Below are 26,531 nucleotides of genomic sequence, written 5' to 3'. Positions count from 1 at the left end.
AATTCAATTCATTCTTTGCAAGGCTATTATTGCGTCAAAATCAATACAAAAATTTGCTTGCACCAAACTTTAAACCATTAAGTTTATCTACCACATTTTCAATGTACAAACATGAAAAATAGAGTTTATATTCATTGCAGTGCTTGGACATAGAAAAAGTCTATTTCAATTACCCATGTGATGTCATTGGAGGTGAACGTCTCCTAGGAATGAAAAAAAAAAAAGAAATTATAAAAAAATTAAATTTCCAAAATCTGATTATTTGAAGAAAACAAAAATTTAAACCACTTTTTCTATAAGAATTTTATTTAATACTCATCGATCTTTTAAATTACAGTAACTGAAGTTCATGTGTGTGATTTCAAAATAGAAAATTTAATTCCATGGCTGGTCTCAACTTTTACAATGCTGCTGCTTCTAAGAAGAATTTAATCAGAAGATATTATTGAAAAAAACTAAGATTATTTTAAAGAAATCAAACATCAAACAGAAAAGAATTTATTGATTTATAAGTAAATATATATAGTACTTTACATATATAATGTTTGTGTGCATCTAACTTTTAATTGCAGCAGATCCTGCTTGTAATATTTTTAAAAAAACTGTCATAAAAATGCATGACTGTTTTAAGCAGGAAAACACTTTAAACTGGAAATCTTAATGAGAATTACTTAGAGTTGGGACTGTGAATTTAAGATGTACTAAAATGTTCTAAATGAGAATGTTATAAGCAGGATCGACTGTATATTTGTTTACATTTGTTAAATTTCACATCTTAAATTCTCAATGCTAATGGGCTTCGTTACAAGCTTTTCCTACTAGTAGACAATGAAAGTAAAAATCTTTGGATAGAACATGTTTTTAAAAATGAATTATTTATTTCATTTACAGAGATACCTCATTCTCTTACCCAGAACATGGTCCGCCGCTCTGTCTCAATGAAGAGATATAAACAGGTGATCAAAGACCTGGGACATGCTGGGAAAAATTTCTGGCGATACCAGTGAATTATGGGGACACCACCACCGCCGCAGCGGTGGTTGGCTGAAGTTGGTTTTATGCGGTTCCCAACTTCGAGGCACGAATGTGAGCCGATAAAAAGCCTCGCCGCAGAAAGCAAGAGGCCTACAACGGTACAATTATTCATTCATTACACTTCACTCACTACAAGTTGAGAAAAAAACTCAGTTAAAAAAATGCATTGCAGATGGCAGCACTACACATTGCCGCTATGGTGACGGACTCGCATCCCGAGGATTTGGGTTCAAACCCCACCGTTGTCATAGTGGTGGTCGACTGAAGTTGGTTTTCTGTGGTTTCCAACTTCAAGGCACGAATTCGAGCCAATCTCTCCATTAAATGTCTCGCCACAGAGAGCAACAGTCTTACAAACAGCACAAATGTAATTCAATCATAACACATCACTCACTTCCCTTCTGAAATATAGATGGAAGCACTGAAAAATCAAAGACAACACTACATATGCACCCACACTGTTAGGTACACACACAGTTACACCTCCGGCACAACTCACTAGGTAGTAAATCGCCCATAAATGGTAATAGACCTGAGTTGTGCTCGTTTTGAAAAAAAAAAAAAACACTGCACATAAAACAAGCATTACACAGGAACAAACTTCGGGGAAGGTTCACTATACGTACACACACATTCCAACATGTACCAATTTGTTAGCAGCTCTGCAGAGGAATATGGGTGAGGTGCATGTCTGGTTTAGTAGTAATAGTGAATTATGGAGAGGGGCATATTTTTTTCAAGAGGGATCCACTTTCACTCAAAAAAGACAGATTTTTCATATAATCAGGGTCCCAGGACAATTAGAGTACAGTAGCATCTGACCAGTTTGTAAATCCGGAAAATTTCTAAGATTCAAAGACCACCATAAAAATCAGCCAATTCAATAAATCCTTAGAGCACAGATTTTCAAGAATTTCCCAGCATGCCAGAAAATACAGGTATCTCTGGCATATGCTGGTCTTTCTCACTATTTCTCGGCATACAGCTACATACACAATATATTTTTTCAGATCCAGTAAACATTCAAAATACATAAATACACACCTCAAAGGACTTCTTGAACGTGAGCGATGCCTGAAAGGTAAATAAAAATTAAGAATCAAGCAATCTGAAAAAACAAATAAAACTAACAATTGCTCTGAACATTACTTTGTAAAAAAACAAAAACAAATATTCAAACAAACCAAACTCATTAAATACTTTAATTTTTTTTATTGTTTATATCTCTATTTTAAAATAAATTTAAGCTATCTGTTTGTAAATCTGTTTAATTTTAACATGTTCTTATAAGCCTAAAAACCTTATTAGGTCTTTCATTAACTTTGTTTCAAAATATTTTCATAACTTTTTTGTTTTATTGATATTTTTTAAAGGGTAGTAGGTATTAACCGTTTAAAGACCAATGTTTCATAAACAGAACAGTTTTTATTAGCAAAAATATCAGATAAAAATTCATTCAAAAATTTTCGGTTTTTTTATCATCATATATAGGAGATATTTAAAAAAGTATTTTTTAAAATAAACTTGAGGTTAATATAAAACTTCTTTGACATAATTTTGAAATTTGATATTTTTTTGGGCATTTTTTCCCCATTTCAATTTTGAAGTAAATTAGAAATTTCCTTGTTTCTACCACTTAATATATCAATTATGTAATCAATTAGTTTCTTTGTACTATCACATGTGAACAAGCTACATGCATTCAAAAATGCATGTTTCATTCATGGAACATTGGCCTTTCAAGAGAGTGGGATTCTAGGGATATCTGATGTGTAGTGCGCTACTTTGATTTTCCAATTTGAACCACAGGGTCAATGTCATAATTTGACACGTGTATAGAGGCGAATTCTAGGTAATATGAAACAGAGGAATGTGCTTTCGGGGGTGGATTGTTTACATTGAGTATTTTTTTCATTCTTGCATTCTTAGAAATGCACGTTTTTGCAACCACAGACTAATCAAACCGAGATCTGCAATCGTAGATAGTCGAGTTATATTCAGCTTCATGTAACCATGCCAAAAGATATCTCGTATCAGGAAAAGCTATTATAGGATATATTTGAAAACTTTTCCAAGTTTCCTGAATCAGAGGGCATAGATATATGTAAACTACCTGCTAATGGGAACATCACAGATGAAGAGTATATTGTTGAAAATGATCTAGTGACAACAGTTCCAACTGATGTATGTGGAATGGTAGATATATGTTCGAACAACGAGGGTGAGGTGTTAATAACTCCCAAAGCATGTTCTTCAAAAGATGTAAGGCAGAAAAAAGAAGCATAACATAAGTGCAACACTCATGTGAAAATTTCAGGAAAAAGCTAGAAGGTTTTGAGCAATTTGAAAAAAATAAAAATTATCACATGGGATAAAAAAAGAATTATTTCAAGAACCCAATTGAAACTACAGCTGTGGATTCCATTGGAAAAAAATTTGCCATATGATTATAGACCAAATAAGACCATTATAGCATGTTTGTGATAATTAATTCAGAGTTGGGAGAAGCAGATTGTATTTCGCATGTGAAATTTCAAAGAGAAGTGACAATAAACCTTCTACGAACGCAGGAAGCAGACCCGTCATTTGGGGGGGGGGGGTCCTCCTGGCTTTTGAAAATACACTAAAAATGGTATAAATATATATATACACACATAGAGTACATGTTCTTTGCCCCCCCCCAAATAAGTTGAAATGACGGCCCTGGAAGGAGGGGTTAACCATTCATCCAGGTCCCCATCGTCAACTGAAAAGGATGCCAAGTCATCTGATGGCCATTACATTGTGTCTTCGATCAAGGATGATGAGTGATTTGCCAAAAAGACACTTTGTATAATACCACAACAGATGTTTTCCTTCTTTTATTGGACAACAGAAAAAAATTTGAATTTTCCATACACGTTTGAAAAAACCAATGTGTTGCGAATTTGAATTTTTAGTAGAAAATAGAAAATTGTTCACATAACTGTACTCCAGAAATAGATAATCGTCAGAATATAGGCGATACCAGTTTTTGCTGTCACTTATCCCAATAAATGGAACATCATGAAAAGCAAAGAAAAAATTTTTTTTCTTCAAATTCCAAAGCTGATCTATGTATAAACACGTAAAAGGATTTCAAAACAATAAGTGACTTGGTTAGAAATTGTAATACACATACAACCTTAATTTTATATATACACCAGGTGTACAAGTATGAAATGCAGATTTTTTTTTCAAAAAAAAAAACACGTTAAATTCGGAAGAATGATAGAAAGTGCTTTATTCAAAGTATGCTCTATTGCTTGTTATACGTTTCCCCCATCTTTCCTGAAACTTGTGAATACCAGGCCAGTAAAAATCTTCCCCTTTTGCTACGAATTATTCAGAGCTATTTTTTCACATCTTCGTACGAACCAAAGCGTTGCGCAGAAAGTGTGTGACCCATCAATGCAAACAAGTGGTAATCGGAAGGAGCCAAGTCTGGTGAGTAAGCCGCATAGGGTAGAACTTCCAGCTGAGTGCTTCCAACGTGCCGCGAACCGCTTTTGCTGTATGCGATGGAGCATTGCACATTGACCATTGTCAAGGAGCATTTCTCGTTGTCATGGGGCATTGCGATTGGAAACAGCTTGTTGACTAACGCCCAATTGCTCTGCGAGTTGTTTTTGTGTCTGTGTAGTATCATCTTCATCCAACAATGCTTCCAATTCCACATTTTTTTTTTTAGCAGTTTTCCATGTTCCTTGTTTGCAACATCGAAGTCGGCACTTTTGAAAAACTGAAACCATCATTCACACGTATGTTGAGATGGAGCATGTTCACCATAAGCTTCTCAAAGTAATCGGTATGATTCAACAGCAGTTATCTTCAAATGAAAAAAAAAATTAATGCTGTCCGGGAATGCTCTTTGTTCAGTATAACTTTCGACATATTGAACACAACAATACAACACTATGCACACACACTTTCCCAATTTATCACTCGTGCGCATCTGACACTTGTTGATGACACAACAAAATGGCGCAGTGTCATATCTTTATATCACAAACTGCATTGGTGCACCATCTGTTTTCTGAAATCTGCATTTCATACTTGTACACCTGGTATATAAAAGGCACGTACAGCTTTTCTATGTCGTAGTTGTCTGTCAACACATTCTTCAGACAAAGGAACACATCACCCTACTCTTGCACATGCCTGTTAGAACCAATAAAAACATTAATGGTTGTTGAGTGATCGTACTACACCAATGAGAGAAGTTGAATGAAGAACCGATTGAGAGTTAGCAAGCACTTGCCGTGCTTTTGGCAGAGAGAATAAGGTCACTTTGGGAAAGTTGCGTTTAAAAAATGCTGTAACTCTCTCTCTCTCATAACCCGGGAGGATAGTCCCTAATGATGATCTCAATGGGAGAAACATCTTATTGTCCCAAACTTCGTCCAGTTGAACCCAGCATAGAGGAGATGAAGGGTGAGTGACCATTCTTTTTTTTTGTTATTTGTAAATCAAATTATTGTATTATATAAATGCTAAGTAGTAAACTCTAATTAAAATAGGTATTAACAAATGTGGCAAATTAAAGAATATTCTTTATTTCTAATTGAATTGAATGTTATATAAGTTTATATTTTTATTGTCGCGAAGATGGACAGCAACAGGTATAGTACAGTGACTAGATGCTGAATGGTCAGCAAAAAAAACCCAAAGGAAAATAAAAAGTACATTTAGTCTTGAATCAGTGATTTATCACCAACAGAGTGATTGACTCATGGGCAAGGGTCGGAACAGATTCTGAAATGACTGTGTACATACAAGGTGTGAATGAATGAAATTCACCTCTTCAAAACATTCGATAGCAGAAGTTATTCAACGGAAAGATGGAAAATTTTAGAAAAAAGAAGAATGGGGGAAAAAAATTATCACTGACATTTATTACTAGAGGGTGTTTTCTATGTTAAATGGGGTTGTATATAAATGCTAATTCTTTACAACAGAGGATCAAACTGCTCCTGCTCTTTATAGCGGTATCTAAACATCTTCAGCAGAACCATTCCTATATTCCCATTTCTTTATTAAAAGTATGATGTTGAGTTAAGAAGAATGTGTTTGTTAGAGTGTTTCACTAGCAAAGCTCAATGATTTCTTCATTCAATAGCTCTGCAAGGATTTTTGGTTTCCTAAATAGGCTTAAATTCTCCACCCCATCATTAAGATATTTATTAAGTTTTAGAAATTTTCTCATTGGAAGTTAAGACTAGACAGCTCAGTACACATGCTAGACACCATGTATTTTCCTCACTATTTTTGCAAATAAAAATTTGTTTTTTCATTTTTATTTCATGAATGGCTTTAAATAAATGTGATAACCCTTTCAGAAACCTTTTCAAAACATTTCAGAAACCGCATGCACAAATGTGGTGGTTGCTTTTTCTCACTGTAGAAATATTTTTTTCACCTCAGGGTCTTGAGCCCTGACTTGAAGAATAGAAGTTTTGAGTTAGAAATATGGTGAATATGAACTTTTAGAAGATTTCATCAGAGGGCAGCACTTAGATTTAATTTTCAGGGTTTTTAAGATGAGACTTTAAGATGACTTCCAGGAGAGTATCCTCAGGAAAAGCGAGATTTTTACATGAAATTCAACAATGAAATTTTGGCAAAAATTATATGTGAATATGAATAGTCCCTGCGTCATCTTGGCTGAAAGAGAATTTGAACAAAGCGAATTATTTCACAAAAAAAAAAAAAAAAAATCGAAAGGGAAAAAAATAAAGATTTGACAACATTTATGTTTTAATGAATTTTTCGAGTATCAAAAATCAAAACACCTTGAAGAAAAAAAACTTTGGTCTGAAAGGGTTAACTCAAATAAAAAACCAATTATGAATTTGAGAATAGTTAATGTTTGTTATAATGGCTCTCCCCTCCCCCAATTATACAGAAAACAGACATTATACATTGGAAGGTTGTCGTATCGAATGTTTGAAGAAAAAAAAAAAACTTCTTAATTTGGATGAAATAAAAAATTATATTATGCAAGCAGCTGCAATAAAAATGTCTATAAGGTTAGAAAATTAAATTGTAATAATCATTTACATGAATGACACCTATATACAGAACTGCCAAAATTAAGGTCCTAACACAAGTTCCGCAAGCAAAAAACATTCTTTTACAAAATTTCTTCACAAAAAGAGGCTGGGCAGAGCCAAGTTCAGACATATTGGATTGAATGGTATTTGTAGATTATCATATTAGATGAAAAACCAAAGATAAATAGGAAAAAATTTGGGACTTATTGCACCATTGTTATAATGGAACGGTGCAATAGCACATGGCGGTTATAACAAGTATCAAACGGCATATTTATTTTTACCATCCACCTGTAAATTACAAAATTAAAAAAGCTAAACAAAAAACAATCACCTTCTGTATTCTCGTCGAGGAGATTTTGATCGAGATCTTATCCTTTCTCTACTGTGTCGTCTTCTTTCACGACTGCGACTTCTAAAACCAAGTATTTGAGTATTTTTATATTCAGTTAATAGCAATCATTTTACACACAGAGACAACAAAACTAAGATCTGCATTTTTAAAGTAGATTCTGAATATCCAAACTCGCAAAGAGATTACAATAAGCACCCGCCAAGTTACAGGTAGATGAGCACGATATAAATGCGCACCTTTGAACGTTAGGGCATTAAATTACATTTAATACATTAAAATCAGTTTGATTACAGAACTAGGTTCTTTGAACCACTTGATTTTACAAATTAGCTGTTTGGTATATGATCATGAAAACCTGGAAACATTTACCTAGACCTGTGTCTATCACGCCTGCCACCACGACTATGGCTTCGGCGACGTCGATCTCTACTTCTGCTTCTGCGACCCCGACTTCTACTACGTTTACGCTCACGGCTGTGACTTCTACGATCACGACTGCGGCTTCGTCTTTCTCTACCACGGCTTCTGCTGCGACTTCTCTTTTTCTTCTTTGAACTAGTCCGGCTACAAGAAGAATTTCAAAGTTATAAGTACTAATTTAATCACAATAAAAAAATTAAATAGCATGTGCATATTTTTTTTTTTTTTTTGAAGAAAACTCACAACCTACCTTGATGGGCTTTTAGAACTCCCTCTATGTCTGAAAAAAAATAAAGAAATTTTTTTTTATCATCTTGGTTTATGAGAAAGTTATATTTTATTATAACTAAGCTGAGAAATCATGCAAGCAAGCTATTACACTAATGAATCTCTGAAAACCGTCATATGATTTCACTATTTTATCAGAAAAAATATAAGTACAAAAATATAAGAAATGAGAGCTTCAGAATGAGTTTGAAACTTATGATAAGAAGAAAAAAAAAGATTCTGTAATTAGAACTTGAACTAAACATAAGATCTATGAAAATCCAATGTTCAATAAAAATTAGTTTCTGAAAATCTTGACTTTTACTTTTTGGATAAAAAAAACAAAAAAAAAAAAATCACAACTGCAACCATTTTGATTTGTTTGATAAACCAATATGATTCAAGACTAATTTATAATAGTTCTTTCAATTATATTTACATGCTTAATCTCTCAACATCTCAACATGCAAGGACAAAATATAGTGACACTCAGATAGGAGAAATATAGCATTCAATTAGGGCTTGACAAATCCCCAGGCACCAGGTTGCCATGGTAACAAAAAAATAAAAATAATAAATTGAGCATCAATGTTAATTTTTTAATGTTTGATAATTAAAGTTTGATAAAAGCACAAAATTTGCAAAAAAAAAAAACCTATGTAATCACGTCTGCTAGCATTAAAAAAAAAAAGGGGGGGGGGGCACAAACAAGTCAAATGTTATTTTGGACTGATTTTGTTAAGCAAAGACAATTTTGACACCTGTGTAACTTCACTTATGCCTTAATTCTTTTTTAAGTTTGTCAAGCCCTGCATTCAAACACTCATTTCTTGAGATTCTTCATTAATAACTCTGTAAACAGGAGAATCAATTTTTCCCCCTTTATCTCTTTCAACCTCACTTTTTCTCTATTTTTTTTTCTCCCTCACGAGTAAAAAAAATTTAAAGTATTAAATACAAAGGATGTCTGGGAGAGGAAAAAAATAGAGAAAGCAGGCCTTTTCTAATCTCCTCCCCCCCCCCCCATTTCAGCAATAACAATTTTTTAGATTTAACTTGATAACCCTCCAAATTTATTCCTAAAAGCCTGTTCACAAAAGGGTTAAGTAGCAATGAAAAATATTTGTTACAAATACTCAATATTGGAATAAAAACCAAATAGGAAATCAAAAATAGTCAAGCATATATATACAGTCAAACCTCGTTAGTGCGTCACCCGGTTAACATGTCACTCCGCTTACCAGATCACTTTTTGGAAGTCCCAATTATTCTCAGGCAGGAATTGACACAGCTATGACTTACTCCGTTTAACGAGTCACTCCGCTTATCAAGTCATATTTTTGCTCTCCCAAGAGTGACTTATTAACAAGGTTTGACTGTACTTAACACCTTTAAACATTTTTTTTTTTAAATTGGCAAATACTGGTCTATATAGTCATAGATAAAAAAAAGACTTTGGACCACAGCAAAAAAAAAAAAAAAAAGAAAAGAAAAGAAAAAAGATTACATACAAGCAATGAATGCATGCATGCAAACAAGCTGCAAATGGTGTTTTATGAAATAAGGTTTACACGATTTCGAACACCATGACCAGAAAAAAAAACCCTACAATTTGATTTTTTTTTTTTTTAAATCGCTGAAGTGTAAAGAATATTTTGAGACCTTTCTTAATTGTTCTTCTCATTATAATTGTTAATTGGAAATTTGTTGAAAAGAAAGCTGCTGATTTCAAAGTGAAATTTTGACACTAACGTATTGGACAGTTGAAACCATGGAATCGTAGAACATTCCCTTTAGAGATGGTGCATGGGCAATGCACACAGTTTGGAAGAAAAGAAAATTGGGTTAGGATGGAAAGGGAAAGAGTGTTCCCATACTTGCTTCGATGTCTTGCGACCAGTAAACGGTAGATGTGAATCTATTCATGTCAAATCAGACCTAAGATGGGATTATGCTATAGAAGTTTTATGAAATAGCTTTTACAAAACTTAAAACCACCAATAATCTTATTGGTAACATTCACGAGCAAATTAAACATAAGCTTATTGGTTGTGTATTTGCCTTTTCATAAAAATAATTTCTATAAAACTTTTATAGTGTAATATGGGCCTTAGACAGCCTAGACGTTTCATTTCTATCATGCAAGATACTGTCTCTTACAAAAAAATTTTTCTAGCCGAAATTCAACATCTGATAGATTTTATGATCAGCTGAGGAAAAATGTTGAAATTCACAGACAACTATACACAAGTACACCTACTTTTTTTGATTATTAGCACAGTATTCCATAGCCCATAATTACTGACAATTTTCAGCTTTTGAAATCAAGCCCAGTATATACTGGAACAAAACCAGGTTATAGGTACAAAGAGTAAAAATGTTCTCAAATATAAAACTGACTTGCACAGATGAGATTTTCACTGAAAACGTATTAAATGCACTTCCCCTCCCTAACATTTTCCTGAGGCTCTTTTCCCCCAACCATCCGAATACTTGGTTACTTCTTTGCATGGGAGGACATGTGTTTTCACTTTGGACTAGTAATACTTACCAGTTTCAGACATAATTAAGCAGTAGAAGCAGGACTCAACAAGATAATACGAATTTGGCATTTCTTATGCATGTGGCCTATGCACAAAATACTGGCTACCGAAATCTATCATGAGAAACAAAAAATTTACTAGCACCCATAACAACCAAGTGTTTCTTAAGTGACCAATGAAATGCATTAAATAACTGAAAACTTAGAGAAAAAGGTTATACAAACCTGAAACCTAGCAATGTATTCCTAGCAGAAAAAAAAAATTGATGCAATGAAATGCACCTAACTATAAAAAAAAGAAGAGGAGAAGTTGAGTTCTGATTAGTTCTCCAAAAGAGATACGCAAAAAGAGTGTGCACACACACACATGCCACTAGTCCAATTTTTAATAATTTAAATTTATTTTTTCCGCAAAACCAAGTTATCTCAATAACTTTATTATAATTTTGCATCTATTTTTGAAATTGGCACATTGAGCAAGTCTTCAAAGATGTGAGGTTATAGAAATAAAAATTAAAAAATTTCATCAAAATAATCTAGATTTTGTTATAATATCCACTGATATTTCCCTCCCTATCAATCAGCTACTTATATAAGATGAACTAAAATTACAAACATTAATAATGATTCAATATTTTACACAAAATCTAATATTACAGGGAACAAATACAACTAGAAAATAAGCTAAAAACAATTTTTTGCTCACCTTCTGTTTTCTTTATCAGCATTATGGGTTCCATTATATCTTTCACTAGCTTCATCCTACCATGGTTCAAAAACATCATCCAGAATAAATTTGAAGGACGATCAAAAGCAGATTTTCAGTAAAAAAAAAAAGGGGGAAAAAATAGGAAAAATATAATGAGAAACATGTTACAAACCTATTAGGCATACACACACATTTTAAAGCTCTCAATGAAAGAACCTGCAAAGATATTTCAGACAATTTCACGATTTATGTTTATGAAATGATTAGAAACATAACCTGTAAAAATCAACTACCTAAAAAAATCTAAGGAACAAAAATTATAATTATGCAGTAACTGTCAAATTGAAGAAACCTTGCTGCAAATAATGGAGTTTTTTAAAACACAAACAGACTATACAATAAAAAAACACTGACACAGGACAACTTTTTGAAAGCGTACAGTCGAACTTGATTTAATGATGGCATTTACTTCACATAATTTTGGTGCTATAACAAGTTTGGCATTAGATTGAATCACTGTTCAACATGTGTAATCCCTAGAAAAATAGATTTGTTCACTGAAAATTTTGAGTGCTCAGCAGGGTTCGGTATTGTATTTTATAGCTCAGATACGAGGAATAGGTCTAATTGAAAAAAAATAATTTTTTTTAGGATATGGAAAATTTTTAATTTTAATTATTAAGTATTAAGTTACTTAAGTAGTTTTAATTATTTAAGTTGTTTTAATTATTTAAGTTAAGTTTTAATAATTATAATAATTTTTTTAATTATTAAGGATACGGAAAAATTTGAAATGATAAGGCAAAAAAATAACCAATTGGTAAAAAACATACGTTGTTAAGGTCCCTTTACATGCAAAATTTTCCCTGCACACCTAGAATAAGACGTTTTTACGCGAAGGATCGGAGGTGGTTAGGAGTGCACCGTTTTAAGACATTGTTAAAAAGATACTCACTCTTTCCTGCATGAAAGAATGCCCCGTTCTGAATTGTGTTTGTAAAGGGAAGCACGCAGCAAAATTCAAACGCTTTTGCATGGCATATGGAGTTTTTGAAAGTGCATAGCTTCACGTTTATAGCCGAGATTTTTATCCTTGTTGGCAAATCAAAATTTGGTTGTCATTCTCTCAGAAAAAATATAGGTTTTCCCAGAAGTATATTACTATTGGGATTGTTCATTTTGATAATTATTCCTTGAAATTAGATATAAATATTCAAGATAATTTATTAACTAAAATAACCCATTCTGTAGGCTTTTATTGCAATCATTAATAAATAATTCCTGTGATCATGGAATTTTTTTGTTTCGATTCGGTTTTATGGAGATATTTATGTAATTGGCCCAAAACTGTATTTTCTGAATTTAATCATAGAGAAGAAAAATATGACTCCATTCAAGTACGATTATATTTTTTTCTCTCATCAATTATTGATATAGTATATAGCCAATGTATATTTTTTTTATACTACAAACGATATCGCCAGCCAGAAAAACATGGATAAAATAATTTCCTAATTCCCCCCCCCTCCCCAAATTATGGTACTTAATACGGTTTTATTCCTTTCGTTTGCATTAAAAAAAAAATGATTTCAATCTATCAAATCAATGCTTGGGCAGTTCATAACAATACAAATAATAAATTGAGAAGTGAATTATTTTTCAAATTTTTAAACTCTATACATGTATTCATACACATGTATATAACACATGCTGTTTTATAATATTTCAGCAATAAAATTTAAAGCACGAATAATGATGCCTGTCTAGATATCACCAGTGATATTAAATGGTTTTAAATGAATCAGAAATAATCTTATTATATGAAACGTTTAATACGTTACATAATACACAAAATAATATACTTTGTTTTATATAATGTATTTTTATTATTTAACGTAATACTATTTGATACTTTGTATTTTGAACACTTGTGTGAGACCTTGGACATCTTTTGTAATCATGGAAAAAATACAGCACATCATCCGCTGAACACCTGCTGTAAATGAAATATTTTGTGATGTTATGAATACAGAGTTAGCTAACCCTTTGAGTACAAGCTGTTGGCAATAAATTTCAATGATCTGCATTAGACGTATAAGCGATAAATATAGAAGCCTTGTTCCATGTTGAAGAAAGGGAAAAAAAGAAAAGGAATAAGGGTACAGAGGAACAGTATAGATATATTAGCTGAGAGAATTAGCGTTTTGTTTTTTTCGCCGTCACCTACAAACTTATTTTTTAATTTTTTTTTACTTGCCCTCTTTCCCACTTCTATGTGCAGTATACATAATAGAAGGATTAGTTTTGAGAAAGATACATTGTGTGTGTGTGTGTGTGGAAAAGAAAGGAATTCGTAGAGAATGGGATATAAAGCTTAAGAGAACCACCATCATTGTTGCTCGTTATCAGCTGATCATTATCCCATTGATATATAACGATAGTGATGGGAGAACATGGGGGAAAACACGCACACACAACTTTTTTTCATATGGTTACAATAACACTTTGCTACGTGGAAAAAAAAAAAAGTTGAAAAAAGAGTTGGCTCGATTGAATTTATTCAACTGGTATTTAAACGCAATATTATGTCCCTAATCATAAAGGGGTTAATCAGTAAGGTGCTTTTTTTTTAAGCAGCATCATTATTAATCTTCACGCATTCAGATAATAGAAAATTTCTTTTTTTTTACAGCCCTCAATTCCCTTTAAAACTCTTTTTTCCCCTAGTCCATTTGAGTCAAATTTATACTGTCAAATTTAAATCAGATGTTCTTAATCTTTCGAATATGAATCTTTAAATTTGAAAATTATTAAATATTGCTAAATACCAAAATATTTGATACATCATTTAAGTTTCTATAACCAGTGAATGGCGTCTTAATGGATGGGTGAACAAAGTTGGAACTAGGGCTCCTAAATCAAAAAGGCCTTAAATTATTAAAAGGCTTTTAGCCAATCAAATTATTTTTCTTCAATTCTGGATTTTTATTAGTTTAATTATTTCTCTCATAAATTCTTACATTAATTATGGATTTATGTGCATATTTCATTTTTATTAGACTGATAAAATCACTGAAAAAAAATTTATTGTACAAAATGCTTTTTTAGTGATAATGAAGGAAAATGATACAGGAAACGAGGGATTCGCCTCGTTTTTGCCCGTGGGGCTGGTTTGTCTTTAGACATGATTTTGAGTTTGCGATTGACTGCTGGAATGCCCAGTTCAAGTGCACACTCCTAACCACAAACTTTTTTGCCATTACATGCACAGACTCTTTACAGTTCTGAATTTGTTTATAGCTATCGCACGCGAAAAAACATACATGTAAACGGGCCTTTATTAGCAAGGTATTAAAAATAATGAAATAATTATTACCGTTTAATATATTTCAACTGTTTCAAGAGGCAAACCCATTAGAGCAAAATTACCATGTATCAAGGAAAAATAGGAGGTTTTCCCATGACTCCCTCAAAAACATTTTTCAAGTATTTTGGTAGAAAGACGAAAGGTAAAAATATCTGCATTCACAGCACCTTTTTAGAGGTTTTCCAAATGAAATATCATTAAAAAATATTAGATATAATTAAATTTTAGTTCAAATTCAATGTTATGCTATGCACAAGACTAATTAAAGACTCGTCTATAATTCTTGTACAACGCGAAACCGACATGTAAAGAGCCAAAGATAACTCAATCAATGGTGTTCAAGGCTTAAGAAGATGTATTTTATTCAAAATCAAGCACTGGAATAAAAAATTTCCAACCCCATAACTGCTAACTTTGGAGAATGAAAATTCAGGAGGTTTTCAACATGGATCCAAATTCCGTACATAAATAATAATGTAATAAGTGTAAAAGGGATCTTTGAAAACATTTTAGGGATTTTTTTATTAGTAAAAGTAAAATTATAAGGATATTTTCCCGTTGTAAAAAAAAAATGCCATTGCCAATCATGGCCATAAAGCAGGTTGAATTCCTTGGATTAAATTACCTGTCATTAATACTCTGAAAAATCAAATCTTGCTAACCAAAAAATCTCCATCAGGCCCGAAACGAGACAGACTCAACAGAACATACCAATAAAGCAGATACACAAGATTGTGTCAATTTTGGATTTCAAAAGGCCGAATAGACGCTGGCTGATTGGTGTGCGAACTTTGTGTTTTTCCCCCCACAAAATATAATTTTTCTGTGATTTCACAAAATGGAGTAGAAATTCTAGAGACTTGGCAGCTATGCAACCCTAGTTGATTTTGAAAAGAAAAAAGAGTGCTAATTGCAGCTTAAATTTTTTTAAGTGTGAATCCTGCATCTAATTTCATAGAGACAAAAACAAGTGTATAACAAGTAGTCCTTGCAATAAACCAGAACAATATCCACACAAAAAAATAGAAAAACCACACAATTTGGCAAGATTTCTTCATTTGAAAAGCTCACAATAGAATATTGCTGCAAAAAAATGTGCACATTAATAGGTGTTCTTTGCAGTATATACTTCATCAGCGATATAAATAAGATCGCCCCAACACATCCTCTTTTGCTTCGGTTTTCCAGTCAGAATCTTTGCCATTGCTTTCGCTGCTTCTCGTATCTGTTCTCAGCCATCCCTGAGACGAAAGGAATGGGATATGGAGTAATTGTATTCTTTTTTCAACTTCGTTTTTTTAACCATTAAGAGTTTTAAAATATTTTACTTACACAATTCTGAAATACTAAGTAGAATTTAGGAAAGTAATAGTCATGCCTAAGCCAAATATTTCATTTTAAATTTCTCTGTCTTGCATCTGGTTTTAATAAGATATGAATTTTTTTCTAAATGAAATTTGGCTAAAACAAGCACAAGTATGTGGAATTTTAAGTCTTAATAAATGATGTCACAAGAGCAGTAAATATCGAGCTGTTAGAAAAAGAGTAATGGGTATCCAATTCTAACAGGCTGGACAATTAAATAACATGCAAGTGTAACAGAAAAATTACCAATGGCAAAAAAACTTCAAGTAGTCATTTTGCACCTATGTGCAAGCTACCAGATGCATAAAAGGCCACGGATGACTCATAAATTTAAAATCATGCCGAACTCGCCATTTTAGGAAAATGGCTTAAAAATTGGCCATAGCCTATCATTTAGTAATTTAAAAGTCACTTCGCAAATTTCTTGCAAAAATTCATGCGAACAATTTTTTTTTTCTTTCCAAAAGTGAATCTTATAGGGAGATAAAGCTGAATATTTAACATAATTTTGATTAAAGACAAGTTTTAAAGCTGGATAGTATTTTAAGAGGGGCAGCATGGATTTACATTATCTGGAGTTGGGTTAACCAAAAAAAAAAACCAGATAACGTATAAAAACTTTTCCTCAACCTTAAATTGTAAGAATTTTATCAATTTGGCCGACGCATCATCATTCAGATGGCGAAAAATTTACATAGATTACAATTAGCACGTCACTTTTCAAGAATATTAGAAAGAAACAAAGACCCATATTTTATATATAACACGCTGTCTGTCATCCTTCAAAATGGCCGAGTCGTGCATTGTAGTAAAGCCATTATAAAAATACCATCTGCAGTTGCAAGAAACAAACCTCGTTTTTTTGCTTACTAACAAGTTCTCAAAAGGCAGAGGAACTTTTCCAGAAATCATCTATAAGAAAGAAACCAATGAATGTGGTTTTTTTCCATAGCCCCAAAAGTTATTCGAAAAATATTTTACTGTTTAAGGTAAATAATACAAAGACAAAACAAATACAATAAAAATGTACAAAAAAAAGAAAAAAAAACACAAGAAATTATATCCACTGATTTCCTAAGAAATTTAAAGTTCTAGGAGTTGATAATTTGTAACCATTTAAAAAAAAAATCAAAACTTTGCAAACCATACCAATCTCTCAGAGACTAAAGTAACAAATTTAAAAACTACAATATAAATGAGATGTCATCAGAAAGAATGGGTGGCATGCATTTAAGTCATCACTAGGAACCCCAGAATAAATTTCTTACAAGCAAATTAAACAAAAACAGTTTCAATAGATTACCTAACACATTTTGGAAGCATGGGGGAAGATAGAAGAGCAATAATCATGTGACAAGTAAAAGAACCCTCTCCTGATTCATTGATTTAAATGTTGGAGAGCTCTATTCAATTTCATGGAGAAAGCTATTTTGAATGTTAAGCAATGCTTGACAAATTTAAAGGAAAAAATTTATCAGGCACCTGACAAATTTTACAGGAGACAAACGGTCAAATTATTTATCTCAAAATTTTTCAGGATTCAGTGACTTTTTTTCTAATTGACAAGAATGTCAGAATAAATTCCAAAAATTCTGTATAGCACTCAAACTCAAATTTTTAATCACAAGGAAAATTTGAAATGCCAATACGATTTTTTTTTTTAGTCACCATGATGACCTGAATTTGCCAAACTATTAAGGATTAATTTTGTTTACATTATGGCAAGGGTTCTCAAACGTTTTTCACCCACACAGTGCCTTTTTTTTCTAACACTTATCTGCAGCTCCCTAAAGCCATTTAACAAAGAATTGCTTCAAAAAACCTTCACCTGGGCTGCTGTCCTTGACAAAGGTTGGCAGAACACACTTTGAGAATCCCTGCATTTTAAGGAATTTTTTCCAGCAATAAAAACCATGTAAATACGAATTTCCTTCAGTCAGAAAGACTTATTACTTATTTCATGTTTACAACAAACTGATTCAGAGACGTTTAAGATAAGTAACTGCTTACTGAAAAGTCAAACAAACATACATTCCAGCAAGTCATAAGAAATTTGATCATTAAAAAAAACAAACAAAAGCTGCTTTTTATAATAGGTGTTCTGTTGAAGTATTGACAAACTATGCGAGAGTGACAATAGGCAAAAGTGCTGTATAACAAGGCATGACAAATAAACCTTTAGTAACCAGCCACATTTCTTGAGACAAGCATGGGTTTTTCCTCCACAAAAAATATTCAATCAATATTTTTGTCTCTAATATATTTTTTTACTTTCCCTGGACTTCATTTCAAGCCCTGCTACATAATATTCATCAAAAACCAGGTACAGCAAAATGGGTCCAACAATCATTTCTTTGTTACTGTGGGTTGAGCAATGATGATGTCCACAACAACAACTTTGAAAAAACAGCTAATTAAACATTAATTCTGCAAATAATGGTGTTTTTTTTTCACTCATTGTCTTTTATCTGTGCTTGATGTCAGATCCAGCATGAACATTTTGATGATTTTAAATGACAAAATCTGGTTTGAGATAGCATGATTTAAAACCATTTTTGTTCCCCTTGATGTCTGCTATCACCAGAGCTTGTTGCTGCTTCAACAGAACACCCTGCATCAATCAATTACCAAGCAAGACAAAGAAAAGACATTTTCAGAGATATAAACTCAAAATCAATAATATCAAGAGTAACCATTATTTTCCAAAATAGTTTTTTTCCCCAATATCAAATTTGCCCCAAAACAGAATATGCTGAAAACTGTGACATACAAAGAAAATCAGCGCTGCTACAAAACAATCTGGAAGAATTTCTCAAGAAAACTGTAGGCAACACTTATGGGAATTTTTACAGCAGAACATTTTCAGTCAGTTGCGGGCTTGTTGCAGAACAATTCAAACCAATCTGCTTTGGGACAAATTTGTATTAAAATAATGATTATAGGATTCAAAAATATATTATACTCAAAAAATCTTGATATATTTTGTCAAGTTTTTTTGAGTATTTTTTCTCATTTTTGTAAAAGAATGAGATAGCAAAATAATATTTAAAAAAAGTTTTCCCATTAAAATAGCAAACAAGAAACACCAAGAGTGATCCTAATATACATAAACATATAGTACCATAACTGATATATTAAAAATAATCTTAGTTTTTGTATTTTAAGTAAAAATCCCCATACATGTAATGATGTTTTTTTTGTACTTTTTCTTAAAATTCTTCCGAATTGTTCTGCAGTAGCGCTAATTGTTCTGCGACGTACGTCGCAGATTTTGGCACATTCTGCTTTGGGGCATACAACAATGTGATTTTGTAACACGTTTCTGCCAAAGCAAAGTGGTCCAATTCAGTTCAAGCTGTGCAAAAAAACCTACTCCTAGAAGAATCTGGCTTTACTGTCGGTTATATGAATGTGATGTCTCCGCTGACGTTGCATCCTTCATTTACACAAAAAATGTTTTGTTTATTGTTTTTAACGTTTCTCATTTTAACTATCTTTTTAGCGATGAGTTGACGATTTCTTTCTTGGGCAAGAAAGACAACACTAGCACCATTTAACTCTTGGACACTTCTCATCAATTCATTGTACTTTGTTCCCCACAGTTCTGTTGTTCCTGACATTTTTCCCTATAATACATCACATAAAACAAAGGACCAGCCAAACTATAGCTGTTCCATTCAAACGAAGAAAATCCTCTAATCACGCGGTTAGGTATCTCAAGATTATAATTCGGACGTGCATCCCAAAGACAGAAGTTTAACATGCATGCCGCTGAGTTGAACTAATGTTCGCCCATAAGCAAACTTTAAACGCTCAGCTGGCACACAATAATTTTCAATATTGTGGCTTTCATGTTACCTTTAAAAAAATCTTACCCTCTTCAGTTAAAAGTACTCACTTAATAAAAATAATCACAAATAGCATTGACTCTTACATTTGATAGCATCAAGTTATCTAGATAACTGGCACAACTTCATAACGTATCCCTCAATATTTTTCAATCAAACTTTACACGATAATAATCTTGAGTCTTCGCTTGTTGAATATTCTTAAAACCCTTAAGAATAGCATATTTTTTTTTTAAAGCTATCCATAGATCTTGATCGGGACTGCTCTACAGGACAGATCAAGAAGATTTTTATTATTAAGAATCACACTTTTACTAAACAAAACTTATTCAATGATTTATAGCAACATTTTAAACTACAAATAGACATTAACTATGTACAAACCTCTTTACGGTATGGGGCCTCCAACAGCGCTTCAACATCCCAATCTTCGGCCATTGTCTTCAATCAAATAAATTAATGGTAATGAGCCAAGCTATTATCAATATCCTGAAACAAAAATTATCCGAGTGCAAATCTTGCGCATGAATCAATAACCATGATCTTCACAAAAGGATAAAATTATGGCATGCGAATCGCGTTGATATAAAATGATATAGCCAATTAATAAAATGATATGGAAAAGAGAAACATTTTCAATTAGAAAACTTACCTGTAATCGAAAAAATATATACATACAAAACGCTTCAACAGCAATTTAAATCCCGATATCACGCAAAACAATAATGGTGATGGTCTCCCACCCAAGCAATAGAGAGAGGAGATATCTACGGGGTCTCCAAAAGTTATCGGAGGTGAATAAAAATAAGTTTTGACCGTCTTGATAAAGCATGACTCTCGCACTGAGCTATAAGTAAAAGTTTACTTCATTGTACTTTGTTCCCCACAGTTCTGTTGTTCCTGTTCATCTTCGCAAATGTTTTTATACAAGATTGCACTCTGACGTTTTGAACTAAAGCTATCCTAGAGCCCTAAGCAGGCATAGAGGACGTTAATCTATCTGTATCTGTAAAAGTTTACTTATAGCTCAGTGACTCTCACTTTATTTTTTACGTAGGGGATGGTCATAGTAGCTAAAAGCCCTGTATAATTATTATTGTATTGTATTTTCTACGTGAATCGCTCAGCGCGACGCGCCGTTCACGCACGTAAAGCCGGGTTTTCCTAGGAGCAGGTTTCCTGTGCAGCGCGCAACGTGATTCGCCCAGCGTGACCCGCCGTCCACTCACCAGTAAGAAAAGCAGTACGATGGTTTTCCTACAGAGCGCAATACGGCTCACAACAGCGCTTTACGTCTGGCGTGATTGGCTGACTGCTTCTGGAGGAGTCAAATGCGTCGTGCGCCGCAGTTTTGCCGATATTCTCTTCACTCTTGTGTGTTTTCTTTTCCTTCCGTTCAAACCGGAGCATTCAGACGACAGAGATGCTGATGCCAAAGCCATATACTTTACATAGCCGCCCTGATCTGATGCGCCTCGCTAGGAAAACACAAACGCGTAGCGTGATTATGTAACACGTTTCTCTCGGCACGAAAAAGTCTAATTCGGTTCACGCTGCGCAACAAACCGATTCCTAGGAAAACCCGGCTTTATATAGCCGCCCTGATCTGATGCGTCCCGCTAGGAAAACACAAACGCGTAGGGTGATTAGGTAACACGTTTCTCTAGGCGCGAAATAGTCTAATTCGGTTCACGCTGCGCAACAAACCTATTCCTAGGAAAAGGAGTAGAATTTCGGCGCCGGGTGCAGCGTGAAAACGCTGATTAGTTAAAAACCTCAAATTCAGGTTTTTTGACCAATCAGCATTTTCACGCTGCACGCGCTGTAGAAACCTGCTTCTAGGAAAACCCGCCTTTAAGCCGGGTTTTAGAAAAAAAAAATAGATTTTTAAAAATCTATTCCGCCTAGGAATAGATTTTTAGCGCCACGTGAACCGAATTAGACCATTTCGCGTCGGCAGAAACGTGTTACATAATTATGCTACGCGTTTGTGTTTTCTTAGCGTGGCGCATCGGATCAGGGTGGCTGTATTATAGTATATGGCCTTGGCACCAGCTACTCTGTCGCTACTCATGCTCCGGTTTAAAGGGGAGGGAAAGAAAGCACACAATAGTGAAGAGAACATCGGCAAAACGCGTGGCGCAAGACGCACTTGACTCCTCCAGACAGGGGCGTCGGAAGTGTTTCGAACCTGTGGGTGCCCGTCTTGAGGTTCACGTAGGAAATTTCGATTTTTGAATCAATTCTGTGGGTGCTCGAACCCGTTCTACAAACTTCCGTGGGCACCCACAGCATCCCCGGCTCCGACGCCACTGTCCAGAAGCAGCCCGCCAATCACGATTGACGTAAAGCGCTGTCATGAGCCGCATTGCGCTCTGTAGGGAAATAATCATACTGATTTTCTTACTGGTGAGTGGACGGCGTTACGTGCTGAGTGATTCACGTTGCACTGCACAGAAGACGTGCCAGGAGCAGGTTTTTTGCTCAGCGTGAACCGAATTGGACCATTTCGCATTGGTAGAAACGTGTTACATAATTACGCTACGCGTTCGTGTTTTCCTATCATCAGCTACTCTGTTGTCTGCATGCTCCGGTTTGAAGGGAAGGGAAAGAAAACACAACAGAAATGAAGAGAGAAGATCGGTGAAACGCACAGCGCACGACACATTTGACTCCTCCAGAAACAGTCACCGAATCACACACTCTGTAAGAAAATAGCCGTAACGCTTTTCCTATTAGTGAGTGGACGCCGTGCTAGACGATTGACGTTGCGTAAAAAACCTGCTCCTAAGAAAACACGGCTTTATTGATGGGAAAAAAGAGTTTTACATGAAAAATATGCGAAATCAACACTGATAATTTCTTGTAGAGAAAAAGATGTCCTTCCCACATTAATAGAAGGTATACGGAAAACTTTCTATGAGTAGTGAAGCGTATTTTTTAGAAAGAAAAATTTATTTATGCGGGCTCGAACCCCGATCTTAGACATCTCGACTAAATGCACTATTGCTAAGCTATGAAGACAGATAGAACCAACACCACACTAAGTAAATTTAGTGTGGTGTTGATAGAACACGTTCTTCTATGAAGCGTATACATGTTGAATGGCTCTGTGTGATGAACTGAGAACAACCAGCCAATTGCTCGTAAATGACATTAGCCCATGCCATATATGTAAGAAAGATGTTCTCTGCACTTGTTAATGCAAGATCACTGAGCTATAATTTCCCTATAACTTAATGGGCAAGATATATGAATGCAATATATACACTGTGAGGAAAATGTATTCCGTTTGTCTTCTTAGTCAAGGGATAGAGCAATCAGTTGGTTCTGAGAGATCTAGGTTCGAGTCCTCGTTGGGGCAGAGATGACTTGTTCTTTTCAAAAAATCAATATTTTTCTAGTTTTCCATGAATCTTGTATCCTAATTTAATAAGTTGGGAAAAGGATTTTTTAATCTTTAACTTCAATAAAGAAAACAAAAACTTAGTTGGCCGGGGCAAAAAAAAGTATAAAAAAACGTCACGATTTCCAAAATTTACCGAGAAACACGGGTCACATGATTACCCTACATCCGCAACGTCACAAACAAAATCACGTGAGAAACACTCACAAAGAGGAAACGCGGATTAGAAGAGCACAATAGGAGGATTCCTCTTCCCAATAGTTATCAATCGGAACAACAACAACAAGCATCAACCCTTTCCCCCCCCCCCTCTTAGTGGAATTGGTTGGTTGTAGTAATGGATGATGTTATTTGAGGGGCACTCCCTCCCTCGTCATTTGGGTTTCGATACCTCGACCTGTTTTATATTATTTCATCGAAAATTGATCGTCTGTTTGAAAACGATGTGCGAGAGGCTGTCGTAAGCTTCGAATAAAACTTACATCAGGGCAGAGAAAAAAAGACGACAATTCGCCATGTCCGTCAAAGGGGGAATCATCTCTCGAGAGCTCCATGGTGAGAAGCTGCTCTATCCCGTCCCTAATAGAAAAAAAATAACGCTTTTACAATTCCTATTCATTAACTAATAAATAAATTATGCGCTCTATTTTGTGAACAATATTATCCGGTTTTATTTCCCTTTTATTTAAATGTCCCGAATAAATGCGTAGATCTAGTATTCACTTTTCATTTTTTCAATTGTGATTTTATTGAATAACGCTCAAAATATTTGCGGTAAAGCGTCGATATTTTTTAAATAAATTGGTTTATCTCGATGCATTCATTCATACTGATGATTTTGTGCCAATATCATTAGCGTGAAGGATACTGGTAGGCATCATGCTAATGAGTATGCCTGGTATACTGCCTTTATATAACTTTAATTCGGTTGCTGTATTTTAGAAATATATGACATCCATATTTGATATGGGCATCTTTTTCAGCCACCTCGTTGGGTATTTTGCCTGTTGTGTTATTGTATATGCGTATTTGTATACAGCAGTGTTTCTCAAAGTGTGTGACATTGCCAAACTTTGACGGAAGCACCACGACTAGCTGGATGTATTGATTGGTGTGTATATTTACGGTTTGAAGTAGTTCTTTTATAAGTGAAAATATGTACTAAATTATTTTTGGAGCCGCAGATTAGCTGTGAACTGGGCAAGGGAGCCACGGGTGACCAAAGTTTTAGAACCATCGTTATACAGCGAAACATCAAAACTACTATGTTCAATCCCAGATCTTGAAATACAATTGCTAAACACCATGTAAAGGCAAGATAATGAAGTAGAAGGATGCCTGTGGCAAGAGCTGTATTATGAATTATTCCATGATATCCATGTGAGAAAAACAAAAAATCTGCATGATGTCATAGGCACCGCTATTACATATGGCTGCTCTGTCATATGCCTTCTTAGCCAGAGACGACTGGCTAAAATAGAAATATGAAATGCACCACCCGAAAGAATGCAAATGCAATCTTAAGCATAGGCACCGGAACCTAGTGGCTGAAGCCATTTGAACCCTAGTAAATTTTGTAAGGGGCTGAGTTCCCCCCCCCCCCAATAATTTTGGAAAAACAATGCAATTTACCTTCCCCCTCCTGTATATGCGAAGTCTCGTATATATGAGATGACCTGCAATTTTCAGTAATCCCAATGTTTCCTTCATGTTGGCGGCTCTGATCCTAAGAACAAATACCAAATGAAATATTCGAACAAAAAAAAAATGAATGTAACATACAGAGAAAACAGTATAACAAACATCATATAGCAAACTTTAAAAAGAGCTTCAAAATGTGCTAATGCCTCAATTCAAACACCATGGCCTATACAAAAGCCTATTATTACCTTGGACCTCTTGAGGTGACCTTACCTTCAAATGACAGTAAAAAAAAAATAGCAACCTAGAAGCCTAAGAAAATAATAGCGGATGGGGAAAAAAAAAAAAAAAATTGTAGGTCATCGCTGATTAGGAAGAGAATTGCCTAAAATATTGCCAAAGAAAAAAGGATTATATTCCATAGCTGTTCCATAAATTTCTGAGGAAAATGCATATCAGTTTATCTTAATGCATTCATTAATGCATTGTGATTTTATGATTATGCCAGGTAAATTTGTGTATGGCAAATTGTTATATGCAGTGAAACTTCCCAACAGCTGCCATTAACGGGGCTGTTAAAATATAACTATTATTGGGAGTTTTCCATTATTCAATAGATTTAACATTTTTGGTGAAGCAAATCAAAATTCTTGATTTCATATAAAATTGAAACAGTAATTGCAGTCGCTTATAAGAAGCTGTTTTGGAGCACCCGATATCTATTTTGCACTGAAAACGCGGGAATTTATTATGAGAATCTTGTGCTAATGTCAGTAACTACTTGCATAACCTGTATAAACAGTATATACAGTATAAATATTCGTTCTTAGGGTAATCATATCTCAATGGTGATATTAATTAAATGTGGGGGGGGGGGAATGGTGATATTAAATACTGGATATAATTGTAGCCAAAAAATGTAATTTTCGATGATTTCGCCAATTGTTGAAATTGCTGAAGGACATATACGTAAAAAGTGCTGCAAATCACAGTAAAAAAGAATTTATGTCAATAGAATTTTATTATTTCACCATGACTTGAGTGATTATATTTTCGTTCAGAAAAACATGGGAAATATTCGGAGCTTAAATTTGGTTAAATACGAAATATCTGCAATTTTAATTTAAAAAATGGATGCTGTAATTTGGCAGAATCACACTTTATTGCTTAAAAATTATCAATTAGGGTAATGAAGAATTAATGGAAATCGCAATGAATCTCAAAATGTAGTTTAAAGAAAAAACTTAATCATGAAAAATCTGTTCAAATGAACATTTATATTCATAATTACAGTCGAATCCCATTATAACAAACTCCTAGAGACAGGAGGAATCACTTTGTTATTACAAAATTTCATTATAAATTAATTCTGGGTGTTTGCATTGTTCTTAGGTAAACTTAAGTGGGAGAATTTGATGTGTTCGTTAAAATGGGTTTTTTTTTGCTATAGCGGTATTCGACTGTATAATATAATTTATAAGTGATAAGAATTATCCTCATTCACA

At 33.9% G+C, this 26,531-nt stretch overlaps 2 protein-coding genes across 7 annotated transcripts in view; one reads left to right on the top strand and one right to left on the bottom strand.

Moving 5' to 3' along the window:
- Positions 1–20,763, bottom strand: part of Caper (RNA-binding protein 39-like protein Caper) — a 42,904-nt gene extending 22,141 nt beyond the window's left edge. Inside the window, exons 1-9 of one of the 3 annotated variants that reach the window (XM_089245687.1) lie at positions 20,632–20,746; positions 20,364–20,468; positions 20,066–20,245; positions 11,397–11,452; positions 8,132–8,161; positions 7,831–8,025; positions 7,441–7,521; positions 2,080–2,109; positions 174–203 (exon numbers count right to left, since the gene is read on the bottom strand). In XM_089245687.1, coding sequence (XP_089101813.1) covers positions 174–203; positions 2,080–2,109; positions 7,441–7,521; positions 7,831–8,025; positions 8,132–8,161; positions 11,397–11,452; positions 20,066–20,077 — 434 coding nt within the window. In that variant the 5' untranslated portion in view covers positions 20,078–20,245; positions 20,364–20,468; positions 20,632–20,746. Of the gene's footprint in view, positions 1–173; positions 204–2,079; positions 2,110–7,440; positions 7,522–7,830; positions 8,026–8,131; positions 8,162–11,396; positions 11,453–15,895; positions 17,044–20,065; positions 20,246–20,363; positions 20,469–20,631 lie in introns of those variants that run through there. The other 2 variants (XM_089245685.1, XM_089245686.1) reach the window with 2 other exon arrangements.
- Positions 20,764–23,697: 2,934 nt separating this feature from the next.
- Positions 23,698–26,531, top strand: part of LRR (capping protein regulator and myosin 1 linker 1 leucine rich repeat protein) — a 124,503-nt gene continuing 121,669 nt past the window's right edge. For all 4 annotated transcript variants that reach the window (XM_089245681.1, XM_089245683.1, XM_089245682.1 and 1 more), the window contains exon 1: positions 23,698–23,940. In XM_089245681.1, coding sequence (XP_089101807.1) covers positions 23,901–23,940 — 40 coding nt within the window. In that variant the 5' untranslated portion in view covers positions 23,698–23,900. The remainder of the gene's footprint in view (positions 23,941–26,531) is intronic.

This window comes from Pholcus phalangioides, unplaced genomic scaffold, assembly GCF_987345545.1.
Source record: "Pholcus phalangioides strain wild (caught in Gottingen) unplaced genomic scaffold, Ppha-v1.0 ptg000016l_1, whole genome shotgun sequence".
Classification (NCBI taxonomy): Eukaryota; Metazoa; Arthropoda; class Arachnida; order Araneae; family Pholcidae; genus Pholcus; species Pholcus phalangioides.
Note: the sequence above shows the minus strand (reverse complement) of the source record. Positions and strands in the feature narration are given on the sequence as shown.